Below are 18,392 nucleotides of genomic sequence, written 5' to 3' on the forward strand. Positions count from 1 at the left end.
CTCCAATAGCGAGTCCCATTCTCTCCATCACCGTCCAGCCTCAAGGATGTGGCACATCTGCTGTTCATTCTTCCCATCACCTTCCAGGCTTTGGGACCTTGTACATTTATAGGTTTAATGGACAATTCAAATTTACACAAAGTTGAATGGACTCTTTCCCATCTTACAACCCTCCTGATATCATTCTTTTCATGATCTACAATAAGGAAGGACCCTCAATGGGTTCCTTAGGCTTTTGTTTAGTAGAAAACACTTCCTTAAGCTTTAGCTTAGTAGAAGACATTGATTTGGGTGAGAAAGCCAGGGGCACATACCCTTGAAGTTTGTCTCAAAAAAACCAAACAAGCTGACCTAATCCCTTACTCTTTTCTTTTTTCTTTCCTTTTTTTTGTCTTTTGCCTAAAACACGAGCCCCATGGAATCATTCATTCACAATTTGATGCGCATTAAATAATAGCCCTATATGACATTTATCCACCTCTGCTTTCCTAATTTCCTAAAATAACTTGCATAGAGGCAAAGCAACGTATATCCCAGCCAAGCACACTCCCTTGTCAGAACTGCATAATAATGAAATCATTGCTATCATCACAAAGGTTGAATGTTAGTACCATTTTCCTCCTTTCAATATGACAATTATCACGTTTGAAGTTGGCCTTGAGTAGGATGCGTATATGGTTCTCAGAATAGCAAAATCATGCATTGCACATCAACATGCCACTTCCTACACTCGAAGAATCGGAATGATATGAATGAACATTCTTGTTCGCATTTACATGCATTGCACATCCTCCTTGTTGCCAATAGAATCAAGGGCATACTAGTGAAAATTTTTTCAAATGCAACAATGTTTGTACATGCTTGACTGAAGCCATATCTCTTTCTTTAGGCACAAGAAGTAGACCACATTTCTCCTCTCAACCTAAATAAGCAGGAAACATGAAACAAGATTCTCACAATAATGCGATCGTCCTATCATCTCCTGCTGGCAGAGTTCCAGACCACCTAGTTGCCGTCAAAGCTTTTCTGTCGGGGTAATTCCAATCTTGTAATTGTGCACGAATATCTAACCAAACTGTTCTCCAAACAAAAATCAAATGCTTTTTTTTTTCTGCTGTCCTATCAAACTAATGCTCTGCAATGATTTCTGAAAACTTTAAGAAGTATCCCAATGCCTATTATACTATGCTAGCCGAAGTAGAAACTCAGGATATATCTTGTGGGGTTGAAACCGCTGAGGACCACTGCAAGAACAAGAACAGTCATTCCATAAGCCAATGGAATTTTGAAGTGAAACCTAAAAGAGGGCTTATACTTACAGAGAGCTGAGAGAATGATGACAACTCCAATAGGATACAAGAAGAATGTGGTCTTCTCCAAGAAGGGCAGAACTGCAGAAACACACACAGGGCACCAAAGTAACCTAAATCCTGTAACAATTTCTCTTTTGAAGACTGCTTCATGAGATGTAATTGCTAAATAAGACTCCAATTTTTTACTTACCGTCATACCCTAAAAAGTTGAGGTAGTGGTAGTAAGACGCAGCCACCATGAAAAGCAAGTTTGAGAGAAGTGCAGGAAGGATCCCATGGGCCACTAACAAAGGTGATATGAAGTAGTGAATCACTGGATGCAGCCAAAGAGATGAAATGTAAGAGGGAAGATGCATGAAGAGAAACCACCATTCCACCAACAGAATCAAAGAACTGGTGTACTGAAGGAACATTACCATACAGGGCAACAAAGACAGGGAAGAAGGAGTTGCAGTGCACGTCAAATGCATAGAGCCTTTCGCAAAAAATTAGAGTGTTAATTAACGAAATTTATCTGATATTTAACAATAAAAAATTTGAAATGAAACGATTGTAAAGATGAGATCAAGGAAAAGAGAATCATTATTTACCCAAAAAAAAATAATCCTGAAGATTTTTGTGTCAAGATATCTCTAAGCATGAACTGAAGATAAAATTTCTGCATGCCAGATTGGGGCTCAAAAGCATATAAATATCAGTGCAGAGAAAGTTCTTCGGTTAAAAACCTGTCTAGAACAAAAGAATGTGGCACTATTCCAGGAAAAGCTCATCCAAAACACAGGGAAAAAAAAAAACTCTTTTACAAGGTTCTATGAGATTTAAAGCATATTTTTCACTTTCATAGCTTTGACTATATTACACCTTGTCTTAAGGCAGCAAGCTATAGGTTTGTATACACATTTGCAAAGTTCCCACCAAAATCCACAAAGATCTGTTCCCCGTATATGAGCAGAACAGTGCATATTTGTGACCAAAATGCTCACCATGTAACTGCAAATACAAACGCATGGTTGTATTTGAAATCTTTTAAGCGAAATGGAAGCCAACAATGACAAATCAGAGTGCAACTACCAACAACAGTGGCCTATCCCATCACATAGAAGGAAATGATAGAACTGTGAGAAGAAAATCAACTTGGGGAAGAGATGGATAACATGATAAAATATTTGACATTAGAATGGTAAGTTATTTGCCCTCCACACAAGTGCACTTACAGTAGAAAGCCAGAATTTGACGTAGGAACTTGTGAGACATTTCAGGGGCATACGATAAGGTCACAATACACGTAATAACAAATTAAAAGGAACTACTAAATAAGAAAGATATGGCCAACCAAATGACAAGCCTATAAAGAAGACAGCAACCATGAGAGGAGAAGCCCAATAACAGACGGATTACCTTGAAAATAAATCCACATCATCCAATTGGGTACGCAAGAGGATACAAGGTTTGGTGAATAACATCATTTTCCAGCATCTAAAAGACTAAAACCAACCATTGAAATATACTACCTATTTCCAAAATGGTTTTGATCATTTTATACTGCTATTATTTTATAATATCAAAAAAGCTTCATGTTTTCACATCATCAGATGAAATGTAACCAATGAATGAAAACAAAGTATTGACAGCCAGGCCATGAAATGACTGGTGATAAATAAAGGAATATCACAATGCTTGGGCAATCTAGTTTAGAATAAGCAGATTTTGGCAGCCTGGGAATTATTCACAACATGACCTAGTGTGGAAATACAAATGTACGATTATTTCTCTAATAGAAAATTATTCGTGCCCAAATGTATATTTTGTCGCCGATATTTGGTGACTCAGACCATGAGCTTTCTTCAATACTAGTATCAAGCCAGAATTTTGATCCCAACAGAGCACCACATCTTAAATCCCCACCTTCAAAAGGTAACAGCGCAGAAAGGCAATAAAAGTATGGCTGGTTGTGAAGCGATTACCACAATGCCCCATTGGGCATTTTTTAATTTAGTACGAGATTAATTAGAACATAAGAGTAGTCGGCCAGTCCCCCACATCGCTTCGTACTACGCATGCACATGTGGTGCTCATGTGAGACCCCGAGGTGTGTGCAGAACAGGCGTGTCGTGCAGTGTAGTGGGAATGACAAACCAACAAAATTTAAATTTAGAGAGGTAAGATGCAGGAAGGGCAAGAATTACCTCGAAAAGGGATTGCCGAACTAATAAGCGAGAAGAGAGGGGGTGGACTTAGGGTAACCCTTAGGTTTAGAAAGGGTGAAGGCCCGAGTGCCAATGGTTAAACCATCGAGCACAAGAAGGATAGGGGTGATGGATTTGCTAAAGACCTAGGCTATCTAAACCAAACCATTGGAGATGAGGATTATAAAATCCCGGATCCGTACATGCGACGAGCAAATAGGCTCCATTGACAAAGTGTGTGCGTGACTCAAAGAGTGAGCACGGCAAGAGTGCGAAGTGAAATAAAAAAAAGTGACATGACCCGGAGAAGTCACTAGTTGGTCAGCCGGCCCCCCCCATCACTCCGCACTATGCATGCATGTGTTGTGCTCGAATCTGACCACAAGGTGTGTGAGGATAAGCCATGTGGTGCGAATGGAAAACCAACAAAATTTAAATTTAGAGAGGTATGATGCACGAAGGTCAAGAATTACCTCGAAATGGGATTGAGTTCAGACGTGTCTAGGCTGTAGCCCTCTTAGATCCTGGATTTTGATGCTACGAAAAACCTTCCTACATTCGTCGACCGGTACAACACGAGGGCTCCCAGTCTCGAAAATTCTCCCAAAAGGGTGACAAGAGGGGAGCCGGACCTACGTTGTCGATAGCCGCAAGCTTAGAAACATGGTTTGATTTCACTCCCTCGCATGACTTGTCGTGCTAAAGTCTACGTGTCGCACATGATTGGCAATGGGTCTAAAGGGTTGTTGCAGTTTGGTTTTGATGGACCTAGGTATAGGCTAGATCTAGGTTGGTTGGTTGGGTGTATGTTTTAGTTGAGATTGATTGGGGTGGTGTGAGCTAGGGTGAGTTCAAGTTGGTTCGAGTAAGCAAGAAAGGAGGAAGGGCTACCCAAATCCAGCAGCACTTCCCCTATCAAAATAAAGGTGCTCTGTAATTAACTGAAGCACCCCGGAGGAGTCCGCTTTTCAGGGTCCGACGGGTCTAAGCCCACTTGACCGCTGCCTTGGAAGAGCCTCATTAATGGGCTGACCTAAGTGAGTTGGAAAGGGTCGAGTCAAGTGGTCTCAAGCGGGTTCAGGTAGGCTAGGTTTAAGTGGTCTTAGTTGGGCTTGGTTAGGGTTAGGGTTTGTGGTATGGTTAGGGTTTGGGTTTGGAGTATGGACTGAGAATGGTTAGGGTTTGGGGTATGGAGTGTGGTTAGGATTTGAGGAATGAGTATGGTTTGGGGTATGGTTAAGTTAAGATTAGGGTTTTGATAACCTGTTATAGTTGGGTTAGGCAAACTAAGGTGTGGTTAGACTAAGGTTAGATTTGGATAAGGGCATGGGCTCTCTTGCAAAAATTCTCCCCTTTCATGATGATAGAATTAATACAATGTACCATTTATCTCTAAAAGTTTTTCTTAGAGAGAGAAGATGTTGGTACGTGTGGGTGGCCATCACACGTGCCATATTTTTCTCTCTTAATCTAATTAATATTTGTCTTAATTAATATAATATAGTGTTTATCACTAAAAAAAATTCTTAGAGAGAGAAGATGCTTTTATCCAACGCATAGTAGATAACTACCCATCTCCCAGGAAAAGAGGGCCACCTTCTCAGAGATTCCAAGAAGAAAGCCAAACGTTGGAGAACGACCTCCTCTCATCCCTCTATAAGTAGGGTTTCATGGCTATGGAGAGGCACATAGAAAAAAACAAACACAAAGTTCTCAATAGTTTTGGAAAGCCCTCTCTGCGATTTACAGTCTAATGATATTGCCTTCAATACCTAGGTTTTGGAGGGTTAATGCCTTCCCCACAAAATTTCAACACCGGTATTAGAGCAAAGTTTGTTGTGCTACTATAATTTTTCCATTCTCAAATTCATGCAATTCATAGTCGCTTGAGCCGTGAGTCAATCCTTTATTATTCGTTGTTATCTCCAGCATATTGTTCCATTGTTGATTTTCTCTCATTGGCGTCATATATCAGTGAAATTCGTTGGGATGTTTTGATGTTATTTGTTGCTGTTTTTTTTTTTATTAGCGTATTCTCTCTCTTTAATTCATTCTGCAATATGCTAAAGTAAATATTTGCATTTATCTACTTGTGATGTAAATAAGTTTAACCTTTAACCTATTAACTCTTGAATATTAGCCTTTTCTCTTAAAGACACTTTAACGTTTAACCTATTAACTCTTGAATATTAGCCTTATCTCTTAAAAGCACTTTAACGTTTAGCCTATTAGCTCTTGAATATATGCCTTATATCTCTTAAAGGCACCTCTGCAATCAATTTCACTGTTGTTTTTGCTTTGCCTTTGCTCAAAAGCATCCAATATCAAGAAGTACCAACAACGTTTTCTTTTTTCTAAGATAATACATCCATATTTGATTTCTTTTTGAGAATCAATACTTGAAGTAAGAGAACACATCCTCAAAAATAGCGAGCTCTTTTCTCTCTCTAAGTTATCTACATTTAATTTTGGGATTTCTTTTCTCTCTCTAAACCTCCCTTAGAAACTGCTGAATTTTAGAGAGGGTGAGTCTCAAAACCGCTGAAATTTTAGAGAGAGAGAGAGAGAGAACGATTGCTGAAATTTTTAGAGAGAGAGGTAAGGAGACACAACTGCAGCTGAAAATCAGTAACTATTTTATATACATATTATTCTGATATATATATATAGACATATAGATATATATATATATATATTAAAAAAAATTGCTTTTATTTCTGCTACATATTTAGTCAGATGTATTTATTTGTTTTTTATTTAGCATGCTTGATTGATAATTTAGGGATATCTCTAAACCTATACTTTGGCATGTTTAAATTGGTAAATTTCATGACCTTGATTTTGTAAATTCATTTTTGTGATTACGTTATGCCATATTTTTGTTGAAAGTATCAAATATCATTGTAGACTCTCTCTCTCTCTCTAGAGCTAAAACACATCATATATTTATGAAAATTAATCTTATGCAGGAATTGACATAAAGTAGTTTGTTGCCTTATTTTTTTTAGTTCCTTGCATCGCAGCAGTGCGAACATAAATTGTTCGAGAAATTCTTCTTTGAGGTTGCAGCTCACTAAGAGTCAACAAACCTATTGATTTGACTAGCAGACAACCCTTTTCTTAAACACAATTAAATTTTTGAGCTTTTAGGCATTAACTAAAATTTAAAATGGTGTCTAGGCTAGTCATGTCAGAACTATCAAAACTTGAAAAACTCATTAGAACTATTTTTTTTTATGTGGAAAAGAAAAATTAGATATATTCTCTTCCAAGATAGGGTGGATTATGTTCTAGATGCATAACCACCAATTTTAGAGCCTAATGTCAATGGTCAAGCCAGAAGGTGACTTGACAAATGGTTACATGATGATAAAGTAGCTAGGACAATAATGTTTAGTTTTATGGATGATGATTTAATTAGAGTCTTTGAGGACCATACCATAGCTCAACGTATGATGGGTTGCCCTATCTGAAAAGTATGGGACCACTTCTGAGACCCATGTGAAATTGTTATCAGAAAACTATAATTCTTGCAGAATGAAGGAATCGAACTCAATGACCAAGCATGTCAACAAAATGACAGTGCTTGCAAAGGACCTTGCTGAGGTAGGGAATCCAATCCCTGAACACATGCAAGTGTCCATTGTCTTTAACAATCTCTCTCCATCTTGGGAGCAAGTTGTAATTGCATTGAACTATTCTGTACAAGGGATAACTATTTTGAATCTTCCCATGCACCTTAGTATTGGAGCAGAGAGAAGAATGAAGAAAAAGCCAAATGAGCTCCATTTTGCTCAAAGTTCTTCTCGATTTCCCAAGAAGCCTTACAATAATCAAAACAATAATAAGAATAGGTTTAAAGGAAAAGGGAACAATTTTTAAAAATTAAAAAAATAAGGCTGATAGGACATGTTTTTATTGCAAAGAAACTGGGCACATTAAGTTTAATTGTCCTAAGCTGAAAAAATAAAAATAGGAACCAAAATAACAACAATGCTCGAAATAATAATAGTAATCAAAAAAATAGAAAGCACTTGATATGTGTAGTCTTAGAATCAATAGTTGTCGACTATGACCTGAGGGATTGGTGGATCGACTCAGCCTCCACTCGACATGTCTCGAGGACTAAGGATGGATTCACGGAGTTTAAGGAGATCGTAGCTAGTAACCCGCGGATTTATATGAAGAATGACACCTACTTCGATGTACTTGGTATCGACACTTTTAAGCTATGTTTACCAGGAGGAACGAATCTCCTACTAGCTGATACTTTGTATGCACTCAATATGAGGCACAATTTGCTTTCTGTTCCTAGGCTAGATGACAAGGGTTACGAAATAAGGTTCAGGTCTGGTCGGGTCACCATTGGGAAACATTTTAAAGCTTTGGTGTATGGTACCAAAGTTGACAATTTGTTCCGATTGAACATTAATGAAAGTTCATCTTATTCTGGTTATATTGATGCCTCATTAGATGCTTATGTGTTTGTGTGGATGATTCATATTTATGGCACTTAAGATTAGGACATATTAATAAAGATAAAATAAATCAAATGGTTAAAAGAGGCTTGCTCCCCAACTTAGGCGAAATTGTGTTCAAAACATGCGAGCCACGTATTTCTGGTAAATTAACTAAGAAGGGAAAAAGGTCTAGTGAACTACTTAGTATTGTTCACTCTGATATATGTGGCCCATTAAATGTAAAAAACACAGAGTTATGCAATATTTCCTAATATTTATAAATGATTATTCATGTTATGGATATGTGTACTTCATTACTAGAAAATCATATGCATTAGAAATATTAAAGAATATAAAGCTGAGGTAGAAAATCAGCTAGGTAGACATTAAAATTCTTCGAATAGATAGGGGAGGTGAATATTGCTCCGCCTTATTTACCGAATTTTGTAAGGAGTATGGAATGATTCACCAAACCACAATGCTTATACACCACAACAAAATGGTGTAGCTGAAAGAAGACATAGAACTCTAATGGACATGGTTAGGTCTATGATGAGTCATGTAGATTTATCACTTCATTTTTGGGGTGAGGCTCTCAATACTGCAATGTAGATCATTAATCGTGTTCTAACCAAATTCATAGACTTGACCCCCTATGAATTATGTACTGGTAGGAAACATGACCTTACCATCTTGAAAGTTTACGATTCTTGGGCACATGTGGTTATACTACCAACAAATAAAGATAAATTACAAAGTAAATCTATAAAATACTCATTTATAGGTTATTCAGAAAATACTAAGGGATAATAGATTTTATAATCATGATACTCGATCATTAATAGAGAGCCGTGATGTTCATTTCCAAGAAAATATAGATGAAGAACGTACTTAAAGTAAGCCTATTGACTTACATCAAATTGATAAAGATAAGGGTCTCGAAGACCCCATTTCTCAATCTCCCTCGTGAGAATGATTCAATTGAACCTAACATACCAGATAGACCTGAAAGAACAAGAGTGGCACCTACGACTTCAGTAGAATTTTATGTGTTTATGAATGAAGATAATTATTCTGCAATGAGCGAGGATTCAATAGTTGAACCTCAAAGCTTTAGTGAAGCTACTAGCTCATATGAATCAGTTGAATGGACTCTAGCCACGAATGTTGAACTTGATTCTATTAAAAAGAATCAGGTTTGGGAGTTGGTTGACCTCCCTAAAAATATAAAAGCCATTGGCTGCAAATAGGTCCTAAAGAAAAAGTTTAATGCAAATGGATCCATAAATAAATATAAAGCTAGGTTGGTAGCTATTGAATTTACTCAAAGGGAGGGTATAGCTTATGCAGAGACTTATTCTCTAGTAGCAAAATTTTCATCTATTAGAATTATCTTAACATTAGTTGCATATTATGTTCTATAATTATTTCAAATTGATGTGAAAACAACTTTTTTAAATGGAGAATTAAAAGAAAATACATACATGAAACAATCAGAAGAATATGTAATTAAAAGACAAGAAGACAAAGTATACAAACTTAAGAAATCTTTATATGGCCTAAAATAGTCTTCTAAGCATTGGTACTTCACTTTTCATAATGCAATCACTGAAACTGGTTATGTAGCAAATAAGCTAGACCATTGTGTATATCTATGGAATAGTGGGAGCAATTTTTTCATATTACTACTATCTGTAGATGATGCTAGCTGGTAAAGATATTAGCAGGATTAACCATACCAAATCAGGGCTAAGTTCTCATTTTGAGATGAAAGATATGGGAGAAGCCTTATATGTATTGATTATTAAGATTATATGAGATACAAGTTCGAGACTTCTATGTTTCTCCCAAGAAAATTATTTAGAAAGTCTTTTAAAGAGATTTAAGATGGAAAATTGCAAGCCCATAGATTCACCCATTTGTAAAGGCTTGAAATTGTCAAAGAAAATGTGTCCATTAAATAATAATGACAAAGCGAAAATGGAAAGAATTCCATACGCTCAAGCTATAGGATGTATAAATTACGTCATGTTCTGTACAAGACCTGATTTGAGTCATGCATATGGTCTTGTGAGTAATCCTGGGATGGTTCATTGGCAAGCCGTTAAAAGGATACTCAGATATATTCAAAAAACTAAAACTACAAATTGTGCTTCCAAACTGATAATTTAAGGTTGCTGGGTACTCTGATGCAGACTTTGCAGGAGATCCAGATGTTAGAAAATCAACCTCAGGACTTGTATTCCTCTTTGGACGTGGATGTGTTTCTTGGTCTAGCAAGAAATAAAGTTGTGTAGTTCGGTATACTATAGAAGCCAAGTATATTGCTTGTAGCATTGCTACAACTTATGCCGTCTGGATTAAATGCTTCATAAATGATTTGAAACTGTTAATATTTTTTGTGATAATTAGGTTGTGATCTCATCAATTAGAAATGGAGCCTATAGTTCCAAGGGTAATAACATTGAAATTGATTATCATTACATTTATGATATTATTAAAAAAATGAAATAACTGTAAATTATTTGGCATCATCAGATATGATTGCATATCCCTTAATAAAGGGATTAAGTGCAGAAATATTATCAAAGCATTTAGCTTTGATGGGACTTAGGAATATCTAAGTCATTAACTCCCAAATGGGATATTTTTCTTTGATGTCTTCGTCATGAGAGGAAAAGCCGCATTAATGTGAAAAACTCCATGACATGACTTTGAATGATTTTTGTGTTATAAGATGCATAACCGCACTAGCGTGAAAATCTTCATGATAAGGATAAGCTCATAAATTTTAAACCCACTAAGTTGTATTAAACTTAATGATTTTTCAATGTATCTGGCCCTCATGGCCAAGTGGGAGATGTTGGTATGTGTGGGTGGCAATCGGGCCTCACATGTGTCATATTTTTCTCATTTAATCTAATAAATATTTATCTTAATTATTACAATGTAGTATTTATCTCTAAAAGTTTTTCTTAGAGAGAGAATATGCTTTTATCCAACGGGTAGTAGATAACTACCCATCTCCCAAGAAAAGAGGGCCACCTTCTCAGAGATTCCGAGAGGAAAGCTAAACGTTGGAGAATGGCCTCCTCCCATCCCTCTATAAGTAGGGCTTCATAGCTATGGAGAGGCACATAAAGAAAAAACATAGAATTCTCAATAGTTCTGGAAAGCCATGCTCTCTTCGATTTACCGTCTAACGACATTGCCTTCAACATATGTTGAACTTTTGAGGGGCAGGAGATAACCCTCCAAAATCCCATGTATTGAAGGTTGTAAATCGTTGGACTGTATGCCTCTCCATACATGGCATTTAAGAACTATTGAGAACTCTGTGTTTTTCTCTCTGTGCCTCTCCATAGCCATGAAACCCTACTTATAGAGGGATGGGAGGAGGTCATTCTCCAACATGCAGCTTTCCTCCTAGAATCTCTGAGAAGGTGGCCCTCTTTTCCTGGGAGATGGGTAGTTATCTACTACCCGTTTGATAAAAGCATCTTCTTTCTCTAAGAAAAACTTTTAGAATTAAACACTATATTGTATTAATTAAGATAAATATTAATTAGATTAAAAGAGAAAAATATGGCACATGTGAAGCCCCATGGCCACCCACACATACCAACATCTCCCACTTGTCCATGAGAGCCAGACACATTAAAAAATCATAACATCTATACCACTTAGTGGGTTTAATATTTATGAGCATATCCTTGTCATGAGGATTTTCACACTAGTGCGGTTATGCATCTCATAACACAAAAATCATTCAAAGTCATGTCATGGGGTTTTTCACGTTAATGCGGCTTTTCCTCTCATGACTAAGACATCAAAGAAAAATATCTCATTTGGGAGTTCATGACTTAGATATTCCTAAGTCCCATCAAAGCTAAATGCTTTGATAATATTTCTACACTTAATCCCTTTCTTAAAGGATATGCAATCATATCTGATGATGGTAAATAATTTACAGCTATTTCATTTTTTTCAATAATATCATAAACATAAGGATAATCAATTTCAATGTTATTACCCTTGGAACTATAGGCTCCATTTCTAATTGATGAATGGCAACCTGATTATCACAAAATATATTAACAGTTTCATCGGCTATATCCAGTTTCAAATCATTTATGAAGCGTTTAATCCAGACGGCATAAGTTGTAGCAACGCTACAAGCAATATACTCTGCTTCTATACTATACTGAACTACACAACCTTATTTCTTGCTAGACCAAGAAACACATCCACCTCCAAAGAGGAATACAAGTCCTGAGGTTGATTTTCTAACATTTGGATCTCCTGCAAAGTCTACATCAGAGTACCTAGCAACCTTAAAATTATCAGTTTGAAAGCACAATTTGTAGTTTTAGTTTTTTTAATATATCTTAGTATCCTTTTAACGGCTTGCCAATGCACCATCCCAGGATTACTCAGAAAACTATCCACAAGACCATATGCATGACTCAAATTAGGTCTTGTTCACAACATGGCATAATTTATACATCCTACAGTTTGAGCATATGGAATTCTTTCCACTTTGTCACTATTATTTAATGGACACATTTTTTTGATAATTTCAAGCCTTTACAAATGGGTGTATCTATGAGCTTGCAATTTTCCATCTTAAATCTCCTTAAAATACTTTCTAAATAATTTTCTTGACATAAACATAGAAGTTTTGAACTTCTATTTCTTGTTATCTTAATGCCCAATACATATGACGCTTCTCCCATATCTTTCATCTCCAAAGGGGAACTTACTCATGATTTGGTATGGTTAATCATGCCAATATCATTTCCAGCTAGCAAAATATCATGTACATATAGTGATATTATAACAAAATTGCTCTTACTATTATAGACAAATACACAATGGCTACATAACCAGTTTCAGTGAATGCATTATGAAAAGTGAAGTACCACTGCCTAGAAGACTATTTTAGACCACTTATAAAGATATCTTAAGTTTGTATATTTTGTCTTCTTGTCCTTTAATTAGACATCCTTCTGGTTTTTCAAGTATATATCTTCTTTTCATTCTCCATTCAATAAAGTTGTTTTAACATCCATTTGAAATAATTCTATATCATAATATCAACTAATGCTAGGATGATCCTAATATATAAAAATTTTGCTACTGGAGACTCTACGTAATGTATACTCTCCCTTTGGGTAAATCGTTTAACTACCAACCTAGTTTTATATTAATCATTAGATCCATTTGCATTAAGCTTTTTTTTTAGAACCCATTTGCAACCAATGGCTTTTATATTTTTAGAGAGGTCAACCAACCCAAACTTGATTTCTTTTAATAGAATCAAGTTCATCATCCATGGCTAGAGTCCATTCAACTCAATCATGTGAACTAGTAGGTTCACTGTAGCTTTGAGGTTCATCTTGTGAATCCTCGCTCATTGGAGAATAATTATCTTCATTCATAAACACATAAAATTCTTCTTACGTCATAGGTAGGGCTCTAGTTCTTTTAGGTTTATTTGGTATACTAGATTCAATTAAATCATTCTCATCAATTGTAAAGGGTGACTAAGAAATAGGGTCATCAAGACCTTTTACTTAAAGTATGTTCTTTTTTAGACAACTATATTTTGTAGGAAATGAGTAACACGGCTCTCTATTAATGATCTAGTATCATCGCTCTAGAATTTATAACCCTTAGAATTTTATGAATAACCTTTTATAGTTTTACTTTGTAATTTATCTCTATTTTTTGGTGATATAGGCACATGTGCCCAAGAACCCCAAACTTTCAAGATGGTAAAGTCAGGTTTCCTACCAGTCGATAATTTATAGGGGGCCAAGTCTATGTATTTAGTTGGAACACGATTAATGATGTACATTGCAGTATTGAGAGCCTCGTCCCAAAATGAGGTGATAAATCTGAATGACTCATCATAGACCTAACCATATCTATTAGACTTTTATTTCTTCTTTCAGCTACACCATTTTATTGTGGTGTATGTGGCATTGTGGTTTGGTGACTTATTCCATGTTCCTTACAAAATTTGGTAAATAAGGCGGAGCAATATTCACCTCCCCTATCTAGCAGATTTCTACATCAGCTTTATATTCTATAAATGTTTCTAATGCATCTGATTTTCTATTAATTAAGTACACATATCCATAACGTGAATAATCATCTATAAATGTTAAGAAATATTTCATACCTCTATATGTTTTTACATTTAATGGGCCACATATATCAGAGTGAACAATATTATGTAGTTCAATAGACCTTTTTCCTTTAGGAAAAGGTTTCTTAGTTAATTTACCATAAATAAATACATGGCTTGCATGAATTGGAGAGCAAATTCATTTGATCTTTATTTATATGTCCTAATCTTAAGTGCCATAAATATGAATCATCCACACACACAAGTATCAAATGAGGCATCAATATAACCAGAATAAGATGAACTTTCGTTAATGTTCAATCGCTACAAATTGTCAACTTTAGTAGCATACACCAATGCTCTAGAATGTTTCCCAATCGTAACCCAACCAAACCTGAACCTTATTTCATAACCTTTGTCATCTAGCCTAGGAACAGAAAGCAAATTGCTCTTCATATTGGGTACATACAAAGTATCAATCAGTAAGAGATTCACTCCTTCTGGTAAACACAACTTACAAGTACCAACACCAAGTATATCGCAGTAGGTGTCATTACCCATATAAACCCACTGGTTACAGGCAGCGATCTCCTTAATCTCTGTGACTCTGTCCTTGCTCCTTGAGCATTGTCGAATGGAGGCTGAGTCGACCCACCAATTCTTCAAGTAATGGTTGGCAATTATTGATTCTAAGATTACGGAGATCGAGTCCTTTCTTTTATTTTGATTACATTTATTATTTCGAGCATTGTTCTTATCCTGGCTCTTATTTTTATTTTTCAGCTTAGGTCAATTAAACTTAATGTGCCCAGTTTCTTTACAATAACAACATGTCCTATCAGCCGTATTCTGTTTATTTTAAAAAAATTCCCTTTTCCCTTAAACCTATTTTTGTTATTGTTCTGATTATTGTAAGGCTTCATGGGAAATTGAGAAGAACTTTGAGCAAAATGGAGCTCATTTGAGTTTTTCCTCATTCTTCTCTCAGCTTCATTATTAAGGTGAATGATAACATAGTCATCCCTTATGCAAAATGGTTCAATACAATTACAACAGGCTCCCAAGATGTAGGGAGACTGTTAAGGACAATGGACACTTGCATGTGATTAGAGACTGGACTCCTAGCTGTAGCAAGGTCTTTTGCAAGAACTTCATTTTGTTGACATGCTCGGTCGCTGAGCCCGATTCCTTCTTTCTACAAGAATTATGTTTTTCTAATAATAATTGCACAGGGGTCTCAGAAGTGGTCCAATATTTTTCAGATATGGCACCCATCATACTTTGAGCTATGGTGTGATCCTCAATTATTTTAATTAAATCATCCTCCATAAAAACTCAACATTGTGGTCCTAACTACTTTATCATCTTCTAGCCATTTGTCAAATTGCCTTCTGGCTTAATCATTGGCATTAGGCTCTAAGATTGGTGGTTCTGTAACTAGAACATAGTGCACCCTATCTTGGAAGAGAATATATCCAATTTTTTTTTTCCACATAGAAAAATTAGTTCCATTGAGTTTTTCAATTTTGAGAGTTTTGACATGACTAGCCTAGATGTCATTTTAAAGTTTAGTTAATGCCTAAAAGCTCAAAAATTTAATTGTGTTTAAGAAAAAGGTTGTCTGCTAGTCAAATCAATAGGTTTGCCGGCTCTCAGTGGGTTGCAGAATTTTCTCGAACAATTTATGTTCACACTGTTGTGATGCAAGGAATTAAAAAAATAAGGCAACAAACTACTTTATGTCAATTCTTGCACAAGACTAATTTTCATAAATATATAAATATGTTTTAGCTCTAGAGAGAGAATCTACAATGATATTTGATACTTTCAACAAATATATGGGATAACATAATCACAAAAATGAATTCAAAAAATCAAGGTCATGAAATTTACCAATCTAAACATGCCAAAGTATAGGTTTAGAGATATCCCTAAATTATCAACCAAGCATGCTAAATAAAAAACAAATAAATAAATAAATCAGACTAAATATGTAGTAGAAACTAAATATGTACTAGAAATAAAAGCTATTTTTTTTAATATATATATATATATATCAGAATAATATGTATCAAAAATAGATACTGATTTTCAGTCGCATTCTCTTTGCCTCTCTCTAAAAATTTCAGCAATAGTTCTTTCTCTCTCTCTGTCTAAAATTTTCGCACTTTGTGACTCCCACTCTAAAATTCAACAGTTGCTAAGGGAGGTTTAGAGAGAGAAAAGGGCTCGCTATGTTTTAGGACGTGTTCTCTTACTTCAAGTATTGATTTTCAACAAAGAGAACAAATATGGATGTCTTATCTTAGAAAAAAGAAAACGCTCCTGATGCTTTTTGATATTGGATGCTTTTGAGCAAAGGCAAACCAAAAACAGCAACGAAATTGATTGCAGAGGTACCTTTAAGAGATAAGGCTAATATTCAAGAGTTCATAGGCAAAACATTAAAGTGCCTTTAAGAGATGAGGCTAATATTCAAGAGTTAATAGGCTAAACATTAAAGTGCCTTTAAGAGATAAGGCTAATATTCAAGAATTAATACGCTAAAGGTTAACTTATTTACATCACAAGTAGAAAAGTGCAAATATTTATTTTAACATATTGCATAATGATTTAAAGAGAGAGAATACACTAATAGAAAAAACAGCAACATACAACATCAAAACATCCCAACGAATTTCACTGATATATGGCGGCAATGAGAGAAAATCAACAATGGAACAATATGCAGGAGATAACAACAAATAATAAAGGATTGACTCATGCCTCAGGCGACTGTGAATTGCACAAATTTGAGAATGGAAAAATTACAACAGCACAACCACCTTCGCTCTGATACCAATGTCGAATTTTGAGGGGACGGAGATAATTGTCCAAAATCCCAGGTATTGAAGGCAATGTCGTTAGACTATAAATCGCAGAGAGCAGGGCTTTCCAGAACTATTGAAAACTCTATGTTTTTTCTCTGTGTGCCTCTCCATAGCCATGAAACCCTACTTATAGAAGGATGGGAGGAGGTCATTTTCCAATGTTCGACTTTCCTCCTGGAATTTCTAAGAAGGTGGCCCTCTTTTCTTGGGAGATGAGTAGTTTTCTACCACCCGTTGAAAGAAAGCATCTTCTCTCTCTAAGAAAAACTTTTGGAGACAAACACTACATTGTATTCATTAAGATATTAATTAGATTAAGAGAGAAAGATATGGCACATGTGAGGCCCCATGGCCACTCACACGTACCAACAGGGTTTGGGGTATTAAGATTAGGGGTTTGATAACCTGTTAGGGTTGGGTTAGGCTAACTAAGGTGTGGTTAGACTAAGGTTAGATTTGGATAAGAGTATGGGCTCTCATGCAAAAAAATTCTCTCTCCTCTTTCAAGGAGACAAAAGAGTCCTTATATAAGTGATACGGGTTTATATAGATCTCCCACTTAGACATGGGTGGATGCTCAATACTTGGGAGAATTGGGTGAAAAGAAAAAGAGAAAATACAAATAAATTCAGGTAACAGAAAAATGGATGAAAAAGGATATTAACTATGTCCAAAAATGACCATTAGGTCCCTCAAGGAGGGCCTCTTCCCAACTACATGGTATGGGGCCTTGTTTTTGCACTCTCTGAAGCTAAAACAAGTAAACTATCACCGGGAAAATGTAGATCACACTACCACGATCATTTTGATATACGTTTTGCACGAAACCCTGAAGATTTGGTAGCGTCTTGCTTGTTTTGAGTTTTGGGGTTTTCATGCAAGCCTCCAACACTCTTTGATCAATTTCTTCAAGAACACCGAGTTTATTGGTGATTTTCCGGTTGCAAATCAAAAGGGGATCTCATCATGATTGTTTCGCACCAAAACGTACAGCAAAAGGCCTCCCGAGTGGCCAAGTTACGACTCTGGCAAGTTGCTAGAAACCCAAAATTCTGCTACATACAGATTTTGGGCTACTTGCAAGCCTCGGGACCACCAATCCGGTCCCCAATCGTGACTTTTCTTATCCCCATCGAGTCACGATCGAAAAGCACCAATTTTGAGCTTAAGATGATGACCGGATGTTGAGTTATGGCCAAAGAAGCGAGAGGATGTCGCACAAACTGATTTTTGCATAAGCATCAAAACTTGCGGATTTCTCTAAGATTTCTCTCGATCTGATTGACGATCATATGCAAGATATCCAAATTTCAGCTCGATCCGATTCGCGGATCGTGAGATTCAAGGGCGGAAAGTTTGCCCAATTTTGAGGGAGAGTTCTGGGATTTTGCTATTTTTGGTAATAGCTATGAACTCCAAAATCTTGATCA

General features: G+C 36.0%; 1 protein-coding gene across 4 annotated transcripts in view; it reads right to left on the reverse strand.

The window, feature by feature from the left end:
• Nucleotides 1–702: 702 nt before the first annotated feature.
• The window catches only part of LOC18433899 (UNC-50 family protein), a 46,086-nt gene continuing 28,396 nt past the window's right edge, over nt 703–18,392 (reverse strand). For 2 of the 4 annotated variants that reach the window (XM_020667066.2, XM_006843977.4), the window contains 4 exons: nt 1,730–1,788; nt 1,504–1,626; nt 1,320–1,391; nt 703–1,244 (listed from right to left, as the gene is read on the reverse strand). In XM_020667066.2, coding sequence (XP_020522725.1) covers nt 1,189–1,244; nt 1,320–1,391; nt 1,504–1,626; nt 1,730–1,788 — 310 coding nt within the window. In that variant the 3' untranslated portion in view covers nt 703–1,188. Of the gene's footprint in view, nt 1,245–1,319; nt 1,392–1,503; nt 1,627–1,729; nt 1,789–2,005; nt 2,304–18,392 lie in introns of those variants that run through there. The other 2 variants (XM_088855265.1, XM_020667067.2) reach the window with 1 other exon arrangement.

This window comes from Amborella trichopoda, chromosome 13 (genome assembly GCF_054954075.1).
Source record: "Amborella trichopoda isolate Santa Cruz 75 chromosome 13, AtrichopodaSantaCruz75HAP2 v2.0, whole genome shotgun sequence".
Classification (NCBI taxonomy): domain Eukaryota; kingdom Viridiplantae; phylum Streptophyta; class Magnoliopsida; order Amborellales; family Amborellaceae; genus Amborella; species Amborella trichopoda.